Source organism: Phaethon lepturus, unplaced genomic scaffold, assembly GCF_000687285.1.
Source record: "Phaethon lepturus isolate BGI_N335 unplaced genomic scaffold, ASM68728v1 scaffold39238, whole genome shotgun sequence".
In the NCBI taxonomy this organism is placed as follows: Eukaryota; Metazoa; Chordata; class Aves; order Phaethontiformes; family Phaethontidae; genus Phaethon; species Phaethon lepturus.
In genome coordinates, this window is record NW_010559011.1 from 2,224 (window position 1) to 17,152 (window position 14,929).

Below are 14,929 nucleotides of genomic sequence, written 5' to 3' on the forward strand. Positions count from 1 at the left end.
AGCGGCGACGCTGCCGCGTTTTCATCTCGCCTTTTTAGTTTTATTATTTTTCTTTTCGGGAGATGGAGGAATCCAGACGCGGTCGTAACCTCGCAGGCCTCGCTCTCTCCCACGCTACGTCCTACCAGGAGGGGTCTCTTGGGAACACCAAGACCCTCCACATTGTGGGATTTGGGTGGTTTTGGTTTTTTTTTTTTTTCTTTTTTTAGGTTTTATGTGGGTTTTTTAGGTTTGATTTTTGACCTCGTTACCTTTATTCAAGCCGAGAGCGGATCCCAGCACCGCTCCCCCTCGGTTCCGGCGGGGATTCTGCTTGCGTTTCAAGAGTTACGAGGTGTGGGGCTGAGCGCTTGTAGGGTCAAAGTAGGGATGGTGCTGCCCTATAACCTTGACCTTGCCAGAGAGGAGATGCCCCACACACACCCCTGCTGCAATCCGAGGATAAACCGTGCTGCTAAAATTCCCTTTTTCCGTTCCCTGCCCTCACGGGTCACCACGATAGCGCGGGGAAGGGAAAGCGGGAGGGCGGCGTGCCGGCAGAAACCTCGCCTGAAATCTGATCGACCGCGGCGACGGGCAAGAGGGGTTTTATTTCCGGAAAGCCAGAGGGAGGGGGGAAAAAAAACCCCCACCAGCTTTCCAGATCCTTCCTCCCTTTTTCCCCTCCTGCCCCTGGGGTCAATACCTGCCTCGATCAGAGGTTCAGACCAGGCTGGCTGCCTGCACGCGAGAAGGTCCATGCAGGCGGAGGAGAAACCTCAACGTTCATCTTCTCTGGCTGAGGATCACACTTAACGGAGGTCACGGAGGGGCTTGGGCGGGGCGGGAGAGCAAAATAGCGGGTTCTACCTCGCGATCTGGACCCCAAAACGTCCGTTATCGCCGGTAAAATCTACCGGGGGATGTGAAGTCCACTCGTGGTGGAGACTGTCACGGCTTCCCTTGGGAAGGGCGAGGTGTCCCGCCATCCCTCCGAGGAGGAATCGTTAGGCCGATGGTCAAGAAATCATCTCTTGATGCGGCCAAGTCTTGATTAATTAATCGCCCTGCGTCTCCGGCCTTCCTTTCCGGGGGGAAGGTTTGCCGAGAACGTTTATGGCGAGGCGGCTCTTGGCATTACCTGGAATCCTCAGATTTTCCTCCACCCCTTTTCAGTCTGGTTTTGCACCTGGGAATGATACGGAGACCGTGCTGGGATGGATCCGAAGATCTCCTCCTGCCGATGGACAAAGGTCAGGTGCCCGTGCTGACTCATTTAGATCTGCCGGCAGCCTTTGATACCGTTGATCATGAGGAGATGTGGACGTGCCTGCGGACCCTGGCAGGGGTAGACGGAGTTGCACTTGAGTGGTTCCGGTCTTTTTGGGGTTTATTTTTATTTTTATTGTGTTTTGTTGTTTTTTGGTTTGTTTTTTGTTTTTTTTTTTAATTTCTCTGAGAGATCCCAGAGGTTTGCACCTCGTCTGCCCCGAGGGCTCATCCTTCCTGTGGGGTACCGCAGGGTTTTTATATCTCACCCTCCTGTTCAACGTGTATGAGAGGCCGGTTTAAGGGGAGAGACGGCCATCCTACGCCGACAAACTCTCAGCTCAAATTCTTTTTTCACTGGACCCAGAGGGTGGAGTCACAGTTTTTATTTGTTTTGTTAAGATTTTAGCAGAGACCGGGTATGACGAGAGCTAGCTCAGTCCGGGTTTAGACCAAAAATAAAACCATGACGCCGGTGGGACAGGGGAAACGTCCGCTCCCCCGCGGCTTGAGGGGACGGGGGTGTGTGTGTGGGCATCTGCCTGCCCTTGTCTGCCAGGTTCGCAAACAAGGGGTTCTCTCCTGCCGGATCCTGGGCTGCTCCCGGATTCCCAGGGAACAAGCAAGTAGCCAAAAGCGCTTCTTTTCGATCTTCGCCTGGCGGAGGAGGTTGCGACCTTCCCTCTCTCTTTTTTTTCGGATGTGGATCTCGCCCGTTAAACCCACGCCGGACCCACGGTTACCGCGAGACGCTTTAGGCCAGGCATAACCGCCCGGCTGGCTCGCTCGGCGGCGTTCCCGCACGGAACGGATTACCCGCCACGCTCTGAAGACTGCGCTCGCCTTCCGGGCTTCTTTCAGTAATTCCGAACGCTGGTTTGGGCTTAAATGAACCCTACCCTGACCTCTCCTCGTGCTCCATCTCGGCTCTGAAGATCGACTGGGGTGTTCTCTGCCACTTCCCAAGGGAAGAGGAGGGAATAAAAAAAAAAAAAAAGAAAAAAAAAGGGGGGATGGGGCCAACGAGGGTGTTTCAACTCAGGGGAATTGGATGCACCTCGCCTCGGGGCGCTTTGTCATTTGGTTGAGCTGCCGGGAGCGCCGCAGAGCCCGGCTCGTTAGATGGGGTAAAAACTCCTCGCCCCTCGCCTCCGGTGCAGGGTTAGCGGGTGGGCCAGGAGCCACCCGCGTCGGATTCCATCCCGGCGGGACTCAGAAGCGGTGGCTTCCCGACCCACGTGCCGGTTTCCCTGCACCAGGGGGGAAGCTGGTGTGTCCCCCCACAAAGGCCACAGCTCTAGGGGTGGCTTTGGGGAGCTTGGAGTTCCTTTTGCTATTCTGTTTTCTTTAATTACGTTTCCGTTTTGGACGGTTTCGTAAATGGTATCTACACGCGCCTGGGAACGACAGTAGGTACAGCCTGCGAGTTAAATAAATTAAAAAACAAAAAACCAAAACACGAGAAGTGGTAAACCGCCTACAGAGAAAAGAAACCAGGCCCAAGATTTAGAGAAAAAAAGGCAGCGGAGTGGAACCTACGCTTCTCCCCATCGTACGCACCGGGGCGTCCCGTCACCGACACGCAGCACACAGCGAGACGCGGCTCCGTGCTGCTCCGGGAAGTCGCCAGGAGCTGTTGACTCTCTCGTTCACTCACCTTGAGGTATTTTTCCAGCATCTTTACGATGTGTTTGTTATTCAGGACGCTCTTGGCGACGTGTAAGCTGGTCTTTTTGAACTGCTCTGCAGCCATCTGCAAAGGGAACCGAACATCGGGCTCAGTTCAAGAGGGGAAGAGTTCGAACAAGGAGCCGGGCTTGAAAGTTTGCATTCCCTCCTCCTCTGCAGGGCTTGGGAAGGCTGATCTCAAACCCCAGGAGGGGGGAAGAAAGAAAAACAAACAAAAAAAAACCACCCACAAATATCCTGAGACCAAGCCCAGGACAAGGACCTTCACATCAAACACCCAAAGGCAGAGGAGACGTGCGGCGCTGACTGCGGCTCACCCCATCTCCACCTGCGTCGTCCAAAGCCCCTCTCCAGCCTCTGCCAATTTAGACATCGATTCCGTCTCATTTATGACTTCCCCAAGCACCCTCAAAGGCAATTTTTAATTTTAATTTCTGGCAAGGACTGCAATTTTAGAAAGAGGAAGCATTTACCCTGCACATTTACGCAGTCTGCCTGGACAATGTACCCTGCTAAACCCCCAGCGCGAAAGAAAAGGCCAGATCTCCCTTTTTCTGTTTTCTTTTTCACTTTTTCTGTTCCCCATTTCTCATCCGAAGAACAAACCCTGCACAGCCCATCCGCCAGCATCCCACACCCCCTTATAGTTCCCCAGTCAGCAGCTTTCATCTCGTGGTACGATCCGAAACCGTACAAGAGGGTTTTCTAGAAGCCGCAAGTAAACCTCGAGCGCCCGAACACATCCCCTGACCCCGGCAGAGGTGAAACGCTCCGGTTGGGAAGCGAACGGGGTTGCTTACCCTGCGGTTTCTGTTGTGATCGGCAGATCGCAGGTGTCTCTGGAGAAGGTGGTTCTGCGCAGGAATTAACATGTCGCACGCCATGCAGTGAGCCGCCTCGATTTTCTTGAAGAAGTGTTCCTGGCCAATACCTACAGCGACGACAAGACGTCGGCCAAAATCCCAAACAAATGAGACGTTCGGCCGGTTAACGTTGCCTTTCCACCCACTCTAACGACCTCGTGTCACGACCAAGGCACTAATTCAGCACCCGTATTCCTTCCAGTTTCTGCTTTCAAAGAGGAAAAAAAATCCCCACCACATACGTGGCTCTAAGACAGGGAGGAGTTATTCTGCTCTAAAACAGGTGGTACGGACACAGTACCCAAGCGTAGGAGGAAGAAAGACGGGGATAAGAACCCGAGGTACAAAGCAATCCACTTACCCAAGGCTATTTTTCTCCCTAAACCAGCCTGCCTCTCCAAAAATCTATTTAATAAAGGTGAAAGGGACAACTCGTGCTTCCCCCAGCTCTGGGTTTGTTCCTCCTCTCTACTTAGGCTCAGGTTTTCTACCTGCAAGGTTTTATAGCCGACGTGTGGCTTAACTAAACTCCACTCATCGCTCCCAGTACAAACGTGGCCGCGTGTTGAAAACCGTATCGGGGACGGACACGTTGACGAAGCCAAGCAGATTTTACCCCATGACGCTTGTTGTCACAACGGATCAACTTTGCCACTTTCTTTTAACGTTAAAATGAACGCGGGATCCAGCTGCATTAACCGAAGAGCCACAAAAATTAACAATTCCTGAGAGTTTTTCCCAATTTACCTAATTTTAGTATCTCGGACATTGCACGAGCCTCATGCACCTGCTGCTTGAGAAACTGCAGCGAGGATAAGCATTCCCCCTTCCCCACCAAGACGATTTACTTCACAAAGTTGGCAAAACCTGAGGGCGAGTTACCCAAATCCTTTGTGTTTGTGCCGCTGTATCTCTTTCGGAGCAATGCTTCCTGGCTTTCTTGCACACTCACTCAGTCTCCGGACGCAAGACGGACACTTACCCTTAAAAGGATCCGGCTTCTGTTTTGTTCCCTCTTTCTCGGTCAGCTCCTGGCGCCGTTTCTCAATTTTCTTATTCCTGTTGACGATGTACTCCTAGAAGGGAAGAGGATAAAACTCGCTGTCCCCCTCACAATGCGCCGAGACGATCGAGTAGCTCAAAAGTGAAAGGAGTTCTCCAGAGAAAACCCGCAGGGAAGACTGCGGTCGGCAAATGAACGAGACAAGCCAGGTGTTTTCTCCTCCCTGTTCCCTGTCATTTCTACCTGAGCAAGAGCCATAAGGGTCTAAACCGGAGCCAAACGTAAGTCCACTCCCCCATCACCATCAGATCCCTTGGGTGGGGGGACACCAAATCCTTGAAAAACGCCCCCAAAATGCAAACACTGGTCACCCAGAAAATACAACACCCCGGTCTTTCTCTCTCCTTCCTCAGCTCTAGATGTGTAGATGGCGAAGACCATCTCCGGAAAATTAATTTCTGGCCCTTCTGTTCACATTCATACCATTAACTTTCCCTCCCAACACAAAAACCTGTGAGAAATCATGTCGCGCAAAGCGATGTCATTGGGCGATGCGTTAACAAGCGGTGATGCGAGCTAACCGAACAGGGGGCTGTATGTGGATGAATTTGTAACCTCTTCCAGTCCCTGTGTAAGCCTGGCACTCCCAAATTAAGCCTGGCACTCCCAAATTAAGCCTGGCACTCACAGCATGGATGCAGGGAAGGGCTGAGCTAACGCCAGGCAACCCGCCTACCTGCAGAAACTCGACGGTTTTGTCCGGGAGTTTGGTACCGATGTATCGCAAGGTCTCCTTGTGAAACTTGCTCTGGAGGTGTTTCTGGATCTCCTCTTCCTCAAAACTGCGGAACTTGCAGACGGAACAGGCAAACTGGATTCTAAACAGAGCAATCGTACCACAAATGAGGAACGAGCTCAGCTTAACAGGAACACCAAGATGATGAAACCATTACAGCCCCTCTAGTTCTCTACCCCTTAGTTTTTTCCAAGTGCCACCCCACATAATTCTATTTTGTCTTGGACCTTTATAATCGCTGTAAAACCTGCACAGATTAAACAGCATCTACTGCTCCATAAAACTTTATGCTACGGAGTGGATGCTAAAATCCTCCACGAGTTCTAAAAGCAACTGGAGAAATTCAGAGGGCAGGAGGTGAATCGTTCGCTATGAAGATCCTCTCCCTGGTGTGGGAAGACATACAGAAATGCTGGTGCCGCCTTCGCTGGTTAGTTTTCTTTAGATGACTTATTTTTTAGTAGCAAGGCTGCATATGTAGCCACTTAAAACACCCTTCTGAATTAATAACTCTATACACTGATGTATGTATTAAAACACCGCAGTGTTCTCATCTTAAAACAGTCATAAATCACACAAAAACAGGAAAAAAACCTGCTGAAATCAGAATTCAGAGCCCAAAAAAACCCTCAGTACTTCAGATTTCTCCCACATGTGGAAGAGGAATATCCTCGGCAAATATTATTCATGGAAGTGCTGGGAGCGGACTGGCTTATCACTTTCCTTACCTGTCCATGGCACGATCACGCATCCGATCCCTTCTCCGCTGCTTCTCCCTCTTCTTTTTCACCTCCTCGTCGTCATCTTCACAGCCATCTCCAGACGCTGAGGGAGGGAAAAAACAAATAAACATCAGAATTACTGTGTTCACAATCACCCACTTTGCCGGCTGAGCTATTTTGGGACCCGAATCCTTTGGTTTCCTCTTTACTCTTGGCTTCGGGAAGTCACCACTTCTTTTGGTCTCTGGAAGCTCTCCCTCTCCCAAGCCAGCTTCCGATCGCATTCCAAGGTCTCCCGCAGTTATTGTAAAATCCAAACCCTCCCTCCTCCAGCTCCCTGAACTTCCCACAGCAACTCAAAAGTCTTTGTAGGCAGCGACGGGACATGCCATTAGTGAAAAGAGCGGAAAAAGTCCTGACTTAACGATGCTGCAAAAGTCAGCTCTCCATCTCCCCTCCTTGGGAGGAAGTGCTACTTTCTCCCCAAATTCTCATTTTTTTCCCCGTTCACCTATTTTTCACAAGGCTGAAAACGCTACTCAAGAAAGTTAAGCAACGAAAGACAGCAGAGATGCCAGCAGTACTCCAGTAGCAGTTCTGCGTCCTTGGGATGGTTTTGGATATATTCCTCAGGTCACCTTCCCAGTAATTCCTTGATAACAGTTAAGAAAGCAAAAACTGAACTAAAGATTCAGCTGAGCTAATCTCTGCAGTGTTTTGGGGTAGAAAGCCCTGAGTCAGAGGTCTATCAGTCTCACAGGACTCAGATAATAATTCACCTGCGAGGTGTTCAAGAAAAGAAGCCCAGAGACAGACCTGGGCATCAGAGGATGGCTTAAATGAGGATTTTTAACATCCAGCTCGGTTTCAATCCTGAAAACAACCTAAAAATGGCAACAAAAGTCCTACACATGGTTTCCCCCAAGTCACTCTAATGCAGAAGGTACAACATGCTTGGGGTTGATGTGTCTTTACCAAAAATTATAACCCAAAACCAGCTGAAGAGGTTTCAGCTACTTTAGCCCATAGTTTTTAAATTAGCGTTCTAATATACCTTGATATATTCTCATCTATCTGGAAAAAAACCAAAACAAAACAGGGTTTAGCCCAGTGACTGGAGCCTCCACGGAAAATTATTTAGTTCACGGTATTTTCGCTCTGCCCTGTTGCGAGACGTGCATCCTCACCGCCGTCCTCCAAGCGGGGCGGGATGATAAACTAATATCCGATACCCATTCGTACAGGCGGCAACCGTCCGCGCCGAGAAGCCCAGAAGAAACGAAACCTTTCTGTGCTCCCTTTCTAACCAGCACGGCACTTCTGCGCCACGGCAGGCAGCGCCGGAGCCTGGACCAGTCAACAGGTCACAGCAGGAACTGCATCAGCTTTTGACCGAAAAAATTCCGAGTTCTCAATAGTGCCCCGAGGCGAAGCAGATGGATTCGGAGTAGGATTAGTCCGGGACACCCCACCTTCCTCTGCCAAATCGCCCCAAGTCCCGTTCTCCTGGAAAAGAGAAACACAGAAAGACGCAGGTGTTATTATAACCGCGATTTGAAGGTTTTATGGTCCACCCAGCCAGACCGCAGAGCGGGCAAAGGGCTCTGTCATCTGGGAATTAAATGTCCATTTTTAGAAACGTTTTAAAAATAGTTGTTTTCCATACAGCAGGTTATGTATCGCCGCTCAGTATCGCTTCTCGCCATCAACATTTAAACACTTGGCAGCTGAGTCGCCGCTCCGAGGAACACCGTACCAAAGGTGACACGCGGTCACAAGTAAAACAAATGGCAACGACCAACCCGCCAAACCAACCGACGAGCAAAGAAACCAACCACTAATTGGAATTTAGCCCTAACGAGCCTCGCCAGAGGCAGAAGTAGAGGCGCAGGATCCCAACCTTTCCCCTACACATGCTCTTCAGGTACCTCAGTGCAAGCGAACTGCCAGCAATCCCCGCTGAAGGGCATGGGGAAATTACGAGGAACAAATATTTTCCAAATATACGGGCTCAAAATGCTGTTTCTGGGTGATTTTAAACATTCCAACCCTCAGAACAGTCAAAAGAGCACAGGAAACTGCTCAAGTGCTTAAATATTCACACATTTGTCCCAAAGACCGATTAAAAAAAAAGTTACTTACACCTTTGTCAGCTTCATCTCCTGATTTTTCCTCTCCTTCGCCCTCATCTGCTGCACAAAAGAAAAAGCATTCAGCTGGTGTTGCGGGTTCTTTTCTCCACTTAACACTCCAAGGGACCACACTGGTATCTAATAAAATCACCAAACGCTGCGATAACGGCTCAAAACCCCAGTGAAGATCGCAAACGGCTCACTGATTTCTCTTTGCCCATCAGCCTCTGCTGCAAAGTCTGTCTTTACTTTCACAGTGCTCACCTCGGGCATTAAATTTATATTATATAAAACCTGTGCACTTGCAGGAGTATTAGAACGACGCTAACAACTAAAAAAACCAACAGCTTTGAAACGTTAACTGCTGTCAGTCAGTTGAAAGACAAAACACTTAAAAGAAGGGGAAAATGGCCAATATTAGTGGCTGAAGACGGGCTCGTACCGTTCTCGGTGTCGTCTCCTTCGCTGTCGCTCTTTGCTTGTTTGCTGTCCGGCTCATCGCCGCTTTGCGACTGTTTTCGCTTGCGTCCTCCTCCCTCACCGTCCGATCGCCCTCCCGATCGGTTTCGGAAACCTCTTCTCTTGGGCTGAAGTGGGAAGAAATCAGTAGTTATCAACTGTAGGCACCAAGAAAAGCTTAAAAATCAAAGTATTCCACCCATCTGCTAATTCTTGTGACCCTGCAAACTTATTTTTGGCTATAAAAGGATTTTCTGCCAGACTTATAGCTGGGTTAGTGCCCCTAGAGAGCGGATTTGGGCTGGGATAAGCATTCAGAGGCTCCACTTTAAGTGCAAATGGGTATACACAAGCTCGGTGACTCTCTGCTCTATCCAGGAAGATTTAAATTATTCCGTGGTGGAAGCAACGTGAATTAAGACGGGTGCTTCTCCAGTACAGCCGAAGAGTGAAGCCTACCCACCGAGGCAAGCAAAACAGCAATCTGCACAAGAAAAAAAACCAACGGTGACGACTTACCATGAGCGCGTTCATGTGCCAGGGCACCGTACCCATCCTGTCTCTGTTTCGTTGCCTCCCCATTCCGTACGGCATATTCCCATACCGTCCCATTCCCATGCCCGACATCCCCATCATGCCATAGTCATAGTCTCCGTAGTCACCATAATCTCCGTAGTCGCCATAATCACCGTAATCCCCATAGTCGCCGTAGTCGCCGTAATCTCCGTAGTCGCCGTAATCTCCGTAGTCGGGCACAAGGGCTTGGGAAAAGAGGGAAGGGAGCCTGTTGGATCCGGCACCCCCCATCCCACGCCCACCCATGTAGTTCAACTCATTCCAACGAGCCGAGAGGCGCTCGGAGCTGGAGGAAGGCATGAAGTGGTCGGTGCGGTTGAAAGCGTTCAGACGGCCTCGATTTTGAACGCGGTTTTGACCCCGGCCTCGGATGAGGCCGTAGCTGTTTCCTCGGTTACGAGATTGATCCCTGCGGTTGTCAAACTGGCTCCCGAAGGAATCGTTTCGATCGGTTGCGACTTCTCCGTAATCGTAGCCGGATCGGTACATGTCGCGGTCGTTCATCGAAGACCTCGAGTCGTACGATTCGAAAGACTCGAATCTGAAAGAGCTGTGCAGGAGGAGACAACAGTCAGCAGCTAAAACATCAACCATGCACAGCACGCAGGCGTTTGCATTCATTTTAAATCACAATCCAAGTGTTTTCGGACCAGAAAAACAGAATAAAAACATTTTTAAACACTGCATCGCGATCACTTTCTGATCCCACATGACTGTTTCCTTAGTCTTGAGGAAAATAAATAAGGATCAAACATCTGTGGTTTTCTGCACGAGTGTCTGAACAGAAATCCTTCGCACAGGTCATAACCTTACTAACTTTCTACCACTAAACCACTCTGAATTATGTTTTGCCAGCAGAAAAGCAGATCCCAAAAGCTTCCCCAGGTAAAAACTGCTTCTTGTTGTCTCTTAGCTGTGCCTCCGGGTGTGAATTAACGCAGAGGAACGCCCCAGCACCTCGTCTGACCGCAGCAGCGAGCGTCAAATGGCAAAAAAGGGGGGAAAAAAAAAAGGGCACAACTTCATTTATTCAGTAACTCTTGTCAGGATCTGTATTATTTCAGCAGCAAAACACGCACCGATATGAAACACGTCTCCAGTCTGGCGTAATTTAACCCAGTGGGAGAAGAAGGAAAAATCACCAGACAGTCATGAGGAAAAAGGGACACGGAGGAAGAGATACTGTAAGAATCCTAAAAACGGTCAGCAAAATCTCGGAATTCAATCGACACTGGAAGCTGCTTTTAATAGTTGAGGTGTACACCAAGTTTGGTATGTTTGAGGTGTATATATATAAAATACGTACGTGTATGTGCGCACAAATGTATCAGGACAAGTACAAAATAAGCGGTTAAAGCTCATTTTCCAGGGAACAAACGCGGGATCGTGCCCGCGCAATCAGAACAGCTTAAACTGAAGTTATACTGATTAGAAGCCATTATTTTTTTACTATTAAAAATAAGTAAGAAGTGGAACAGTCACCTCTCCTGGTCTTCCATCCCCTCCCCTGTCCCGCCGCTGCCCTCCTTCGACAGCATATCCAAACGCTGGTTGATCTTGGCTATGATGGAATCCGAGTTCTCGTTTGCCGAAGTCTCGGCACCGTACGAGGGGACGGGCATGGTGGCGTTGACGTCGGCGTTCATGCTCATATCCGAAGTCTTGGGTGTTTCCCAGCTGCTGGAAGTGGCAGCGGCTGCGGCGTAGTTGTACGTGGCCGCTGTATTAGCGGCGGTGGTTTGGGTGTTGTAATAGTCGTAGCCTTCATAGCCTGGCAGGAAAGGAGAATAAAATTGATATTAATACATTATTCTAGACACAGGTATCAGGAAGAAGGGTTCAGATGTGAATGGATCCTACCAGGCAAGGCTGCAGCTGGGTTTAACCTCCTTGAAAAGAAATCTGGTTTCTTAAAGTGAGAAATATCACAGATTCTTGTTCCCCAAAATAAAGCGTTGAATAACGCTTTATTTCAATTAGAAGCGTTCCGGAGCAGGAACAGCATTTCTGCTCTGCGTTGGCACAACGCTCAACACAACGGGGCGCGAGTCCTTGACGGAGACGCCCGGGCTTTATGAGAAAGAGGAATAATAGAAGAAAAAGCCCTTCACTTTCACCAGTGACTTGAGCCGGGAGGTTTGAATTCATAGCCCCACGTGCAGGGTTCAGTTTTATATTGCAAGGACCAAAAAAATAATATTTTATAAAAGAATCTTGGGCTTTTGCTTGGGAATGCGTTAAGATGGGCTTAAAACAGCCATACGATCCAAATCAAGGCCAACTAACTAACTGCTCTGAGAGGAAAAGTTTATTAACGAAGACAAATCGTATTTTCTGGAAGAAGTGCCAGCTCGCACAGCGAGAACTGCGCTTGCGTACCGTCAAGTTGCCAGAATTACGAGGACCAACCTTGGGTTTTGAGGGGAAAACAACATAATCTCAGTAAAATCAATTTATTAATCGATCTGGCTGTCCCAGATCAAACGAGAAACGGAGAGGTAAAAGAAATGAACTTTTCTCATCCACGAGCTAGTTTTTCTACTTCAAGGAACAGACGGCCACCAGTCACCAGGACAGAGCTATTCCCTTTGAAGAAGAAAATGCCACAATCACGGAGCAAGGTAAAAGTACATCAACGAACTAGCGAGGAGGAGCGGTTTAAAAGCACGGCGTTGCGTACTTCACGCCGACTTCCAAGCACAGACAGTTTATGAGCTGGAAAACAGCTCCGCTCGCCGCAGCCAACTGGAGAGGCTGAGCAGGGCACCCCAACACGCGGAGACAAATGAGGGGGTTTTTTTTTAGCACATACCTTGCCAGCTCGTCGCATTCGTCGCGTAGGTACCTGAACGGGACAAAAAGAGCGAGTTTCAGCTCTAAAAGCAACTAAGTTAAAAGCTCAGAGACTAAAGAGACGTAACTCCGTTTAACTGCTGGTAAAAATTCCCCCACAGAATGGGCAAGAAAGAAGCTAAAACTTCCAAGAGCTAATTATGACAATGATATGGATAATATATACTTTTTTAATACATTTTTTAAATGTTTTCATATATTTGCACTTGAAAACAACTCAAATTAACCATTAAAACCCCCCCAGGTAGCAGTAAAACCACAGCAAAAGCAAGTATGTTCATGGTAACTCTCGCTTTCAGGAGAGCCGTGCTGATTTTACTGTTTAGGCTGGACACAAGTTCGAAGGAGAAAGCCCAAACTCACAGAACACCCCAGGACACGCTTCGTTTTACAGCGCTAATAAATCTCAGGAGATAAAGCAAAGCACGTTATCGATCATACGCAAGATTGCGACCAGTTCCTCCAGCACACAACGCTGGGAACGGGCGTGTATCACGGAGGAAGCTTTTATCGGAAAACAAGTAGAAAGTCACTAAAGCAGGTAGAGAAGAAGGAGGGCTGTGAAAACCTGTTTCTGTATGACACTCCTCTGGCTGGAAAGAAGAAAAAATAAGTTATATTCTAAAATTGCAATTCCCCAGATCTATTTTCATATACACAAAACTCACCTTGAGTGTTGGTGGCCCCAGTATTCCAGGTGCCATAACCTGCAAGGAGAAGAACGGAGCTATTAGAAGGATCGCCTCTGCTGGCATCACAGGGTTTGCTTCTTCCCTTAATTAACCCTAAAAACAATGAACTTTTTAATTACAGCTGCACTTCTCCCGTTTCTGTTTTGGGAAACGTGCCTGAAGCTTGCCCGATGCTCTTGTTTCAGATCGTTTCAGCAATCTAAAGGTCAACGAGATGTTTTGAAACACCGAGAATTCAAAAAAAGACCGTGTTCCGAGAGAGAAATCGGCTTTAAAAGGGGCTTGACATAACGACGGCGCAAAGCTACGTTCATACAGGAGAAAAGCTGCGGGATAAATCCTCCGAAGAACCGAACCAGCACCGAGAACGGCCGTTTCCATTGCGTTACGTCAGCAGAAGTGTCCTTTTTCCTAGGGAATATCAGATATCCCGGTACGTGAGCAAGGTGAGTACTGCTATTACACGAGCTACTAAAAGAAATCAGCTCCCTCCACTTTTCCGCACTAATTGCAAGATTTGTGCTAACGAGGCGGCTTCGGTCTGGTGTCTCGCTCCGAAACGGCGGCAGGATGAAGCACTCGCCCCAGTGGAAGAAGCAGCAAAAAGCCACGACACGCAGGAGCTCCCGCCGCGACTTCACCGGCTCTTTGGTTTCAGAGCAATAAATAAATCGTCTCTCCATTCTAAACCTTTTCCAAAGTTCCCAGGGTGGAATCCGCATCCCCGGCACCACAACGATCCCCGGAAGACGCACGGCAAGCTCGGCAAACGCCTTCACCTGCTCAAAGGGCATCGGCTAAATAAGCTCCGCGCGTCCCCAGCCAGCAACAAAACCTTGAGCTTGTTTAAATTAAATTTTGAAATCAAAAGCAACGCGCTGAGTATTTTGCTGAACACATTTCCCAGAGTCTTGGCTGCCACTTTCCTGCAGGAAAACAATTTATCACCTTTACTACTCTGATCAGAAAAATAAATTGATCCACAAGTAGAACTACTGAAGTCCGGCTTCCTACGCATCCAAATTTTTTTGGACTTCTCCCCATTCCTCTTGCCTTCCCTCCTGGATGTGCAGTTTCCCTTCAGTGACCCCATCTCCCTGCAAACATTCCCTGGCTGAGGAAGAGCCCGCACAAGCCAAAAATCACACGTGCGCACACTTCCTTCCTTCTTTTAAGGTTTAGGTTGCTTTTCTGCACCTTAGACACCAGTTTTGCAAAACTTTTCTATTTTTGGAGGGGGCCACCAATTTTACAAAGCTCTTCTATTTTTGGAATCGCATCCCAATTTTGCAAAATATTTATTTTTTTTTTTTTTTTAGAGACAGCTCCCAATTCAGCAAAACCTTTTTCCTTTTTGGAGGCAGCCTCCGATTTTGCCAAACTTTTCCCCTTTCGGAGGCAGCCCCCAATTTCGCCAAGCTTTTCTATGTTTGGTGGCAGACCCTGATTTCGCAGGAAGTTTTCTATTCTTTGGAGGCGGCCCCCAATTTTGCAAAGTCTTTACATTTTTGGAGGCGGCCCTGATTTTGCCAAGCTTTTCCTTTTTGGAGGCAGCCTCCAATTTTCCAAAAAATGGAAACAACCCCCCATTTTGCAAAACATTTACTTTTCGAGACAGCCCCCAATTTTACCAAACTTTTCCCTTGCAGCCCCCAGCTCCCTGCACGCACGTGTCCAACACCCACCGAGGGCGCACACGACGTCGCTCCCTCTTAACGACTTTATTTTTTCGCGGGCAATCACCTGAAGCACACGTCACCCAAAGAAATGGCGGGCAAAAAGGTTACCGCCGTATTTTTTAACTCTACAGAAACCGCAGCACCGGCAAAACAGGAACCGCAACACGTCGCCTTTTCAAATCTGAGCCTTATTACCGAATCGTTTCCTTTCCCGCCG

At 48.7% G+C, this 14,929-nt stretch overlaps 1 protein-coding gene across 1 annotated transcript in view; it reads right to left on the bottom strand.

Annotated features, from left to right (window-relative positions):
• AKAP8 (A kinase (PRKA) anchor protein 8) overlaps positions 1-13,827 on the bottom strand; it is a gene marked incomplete at its 3' end in the record, with an annotated part of 14,936 nt that extends 1,109 nt beyond the window's left edge. The window contains exons 1-13 of the mRNA XM_010293240.1: positions 13,539-13,827; positions 13,010-13,048; positions 12,301-12,333; positions 10,971-11,259; positions 9,664-10,038; positions 9,459-9,558; positions 8,896-9,040; positions 8,466-8,510; positions 6,328-6,424; positions 5,540-5,681; positions 4,783-4,876; positions 3,738-3,868; positions 2,906-3,001 (exon numbers count right to left, since the gene is read on the bottom strand). Of these exons, the coding sequence (XP_010291542.1) occupies positions 2,906-3,001; positions 3,738-3,868; positions 4,783-4,876; positions 5,540-5,681; positions 6,328-6,424; positions 8,466-8,510; positions 8,896-9,040; positions 9,459-9,558; positions 9,664-10,038; positions 10,971-11,259; positions 12,301-12,333; positions 13,010-13,048; positions 13,539-13,827 (1,875 nt within the window). The remainder of the gene's footprint in view (positions 1-2,905; positions 3,002-3,737; positions 3,869-4,782; positions 4,877-5,539; positions 5,682-6,327; positions 6,425-8,465; positions 8,511-8,895; positions 9,041-9,458; positions 9,559-9,663; positions 10,039-10,970; positions 11,260-12,300; positions 12,334-13,009; positions 13,049-13,538) is intronic.
• Between the last annotated feature and the right edge of the window lie 1,102 nt (positions 13,828-14,929).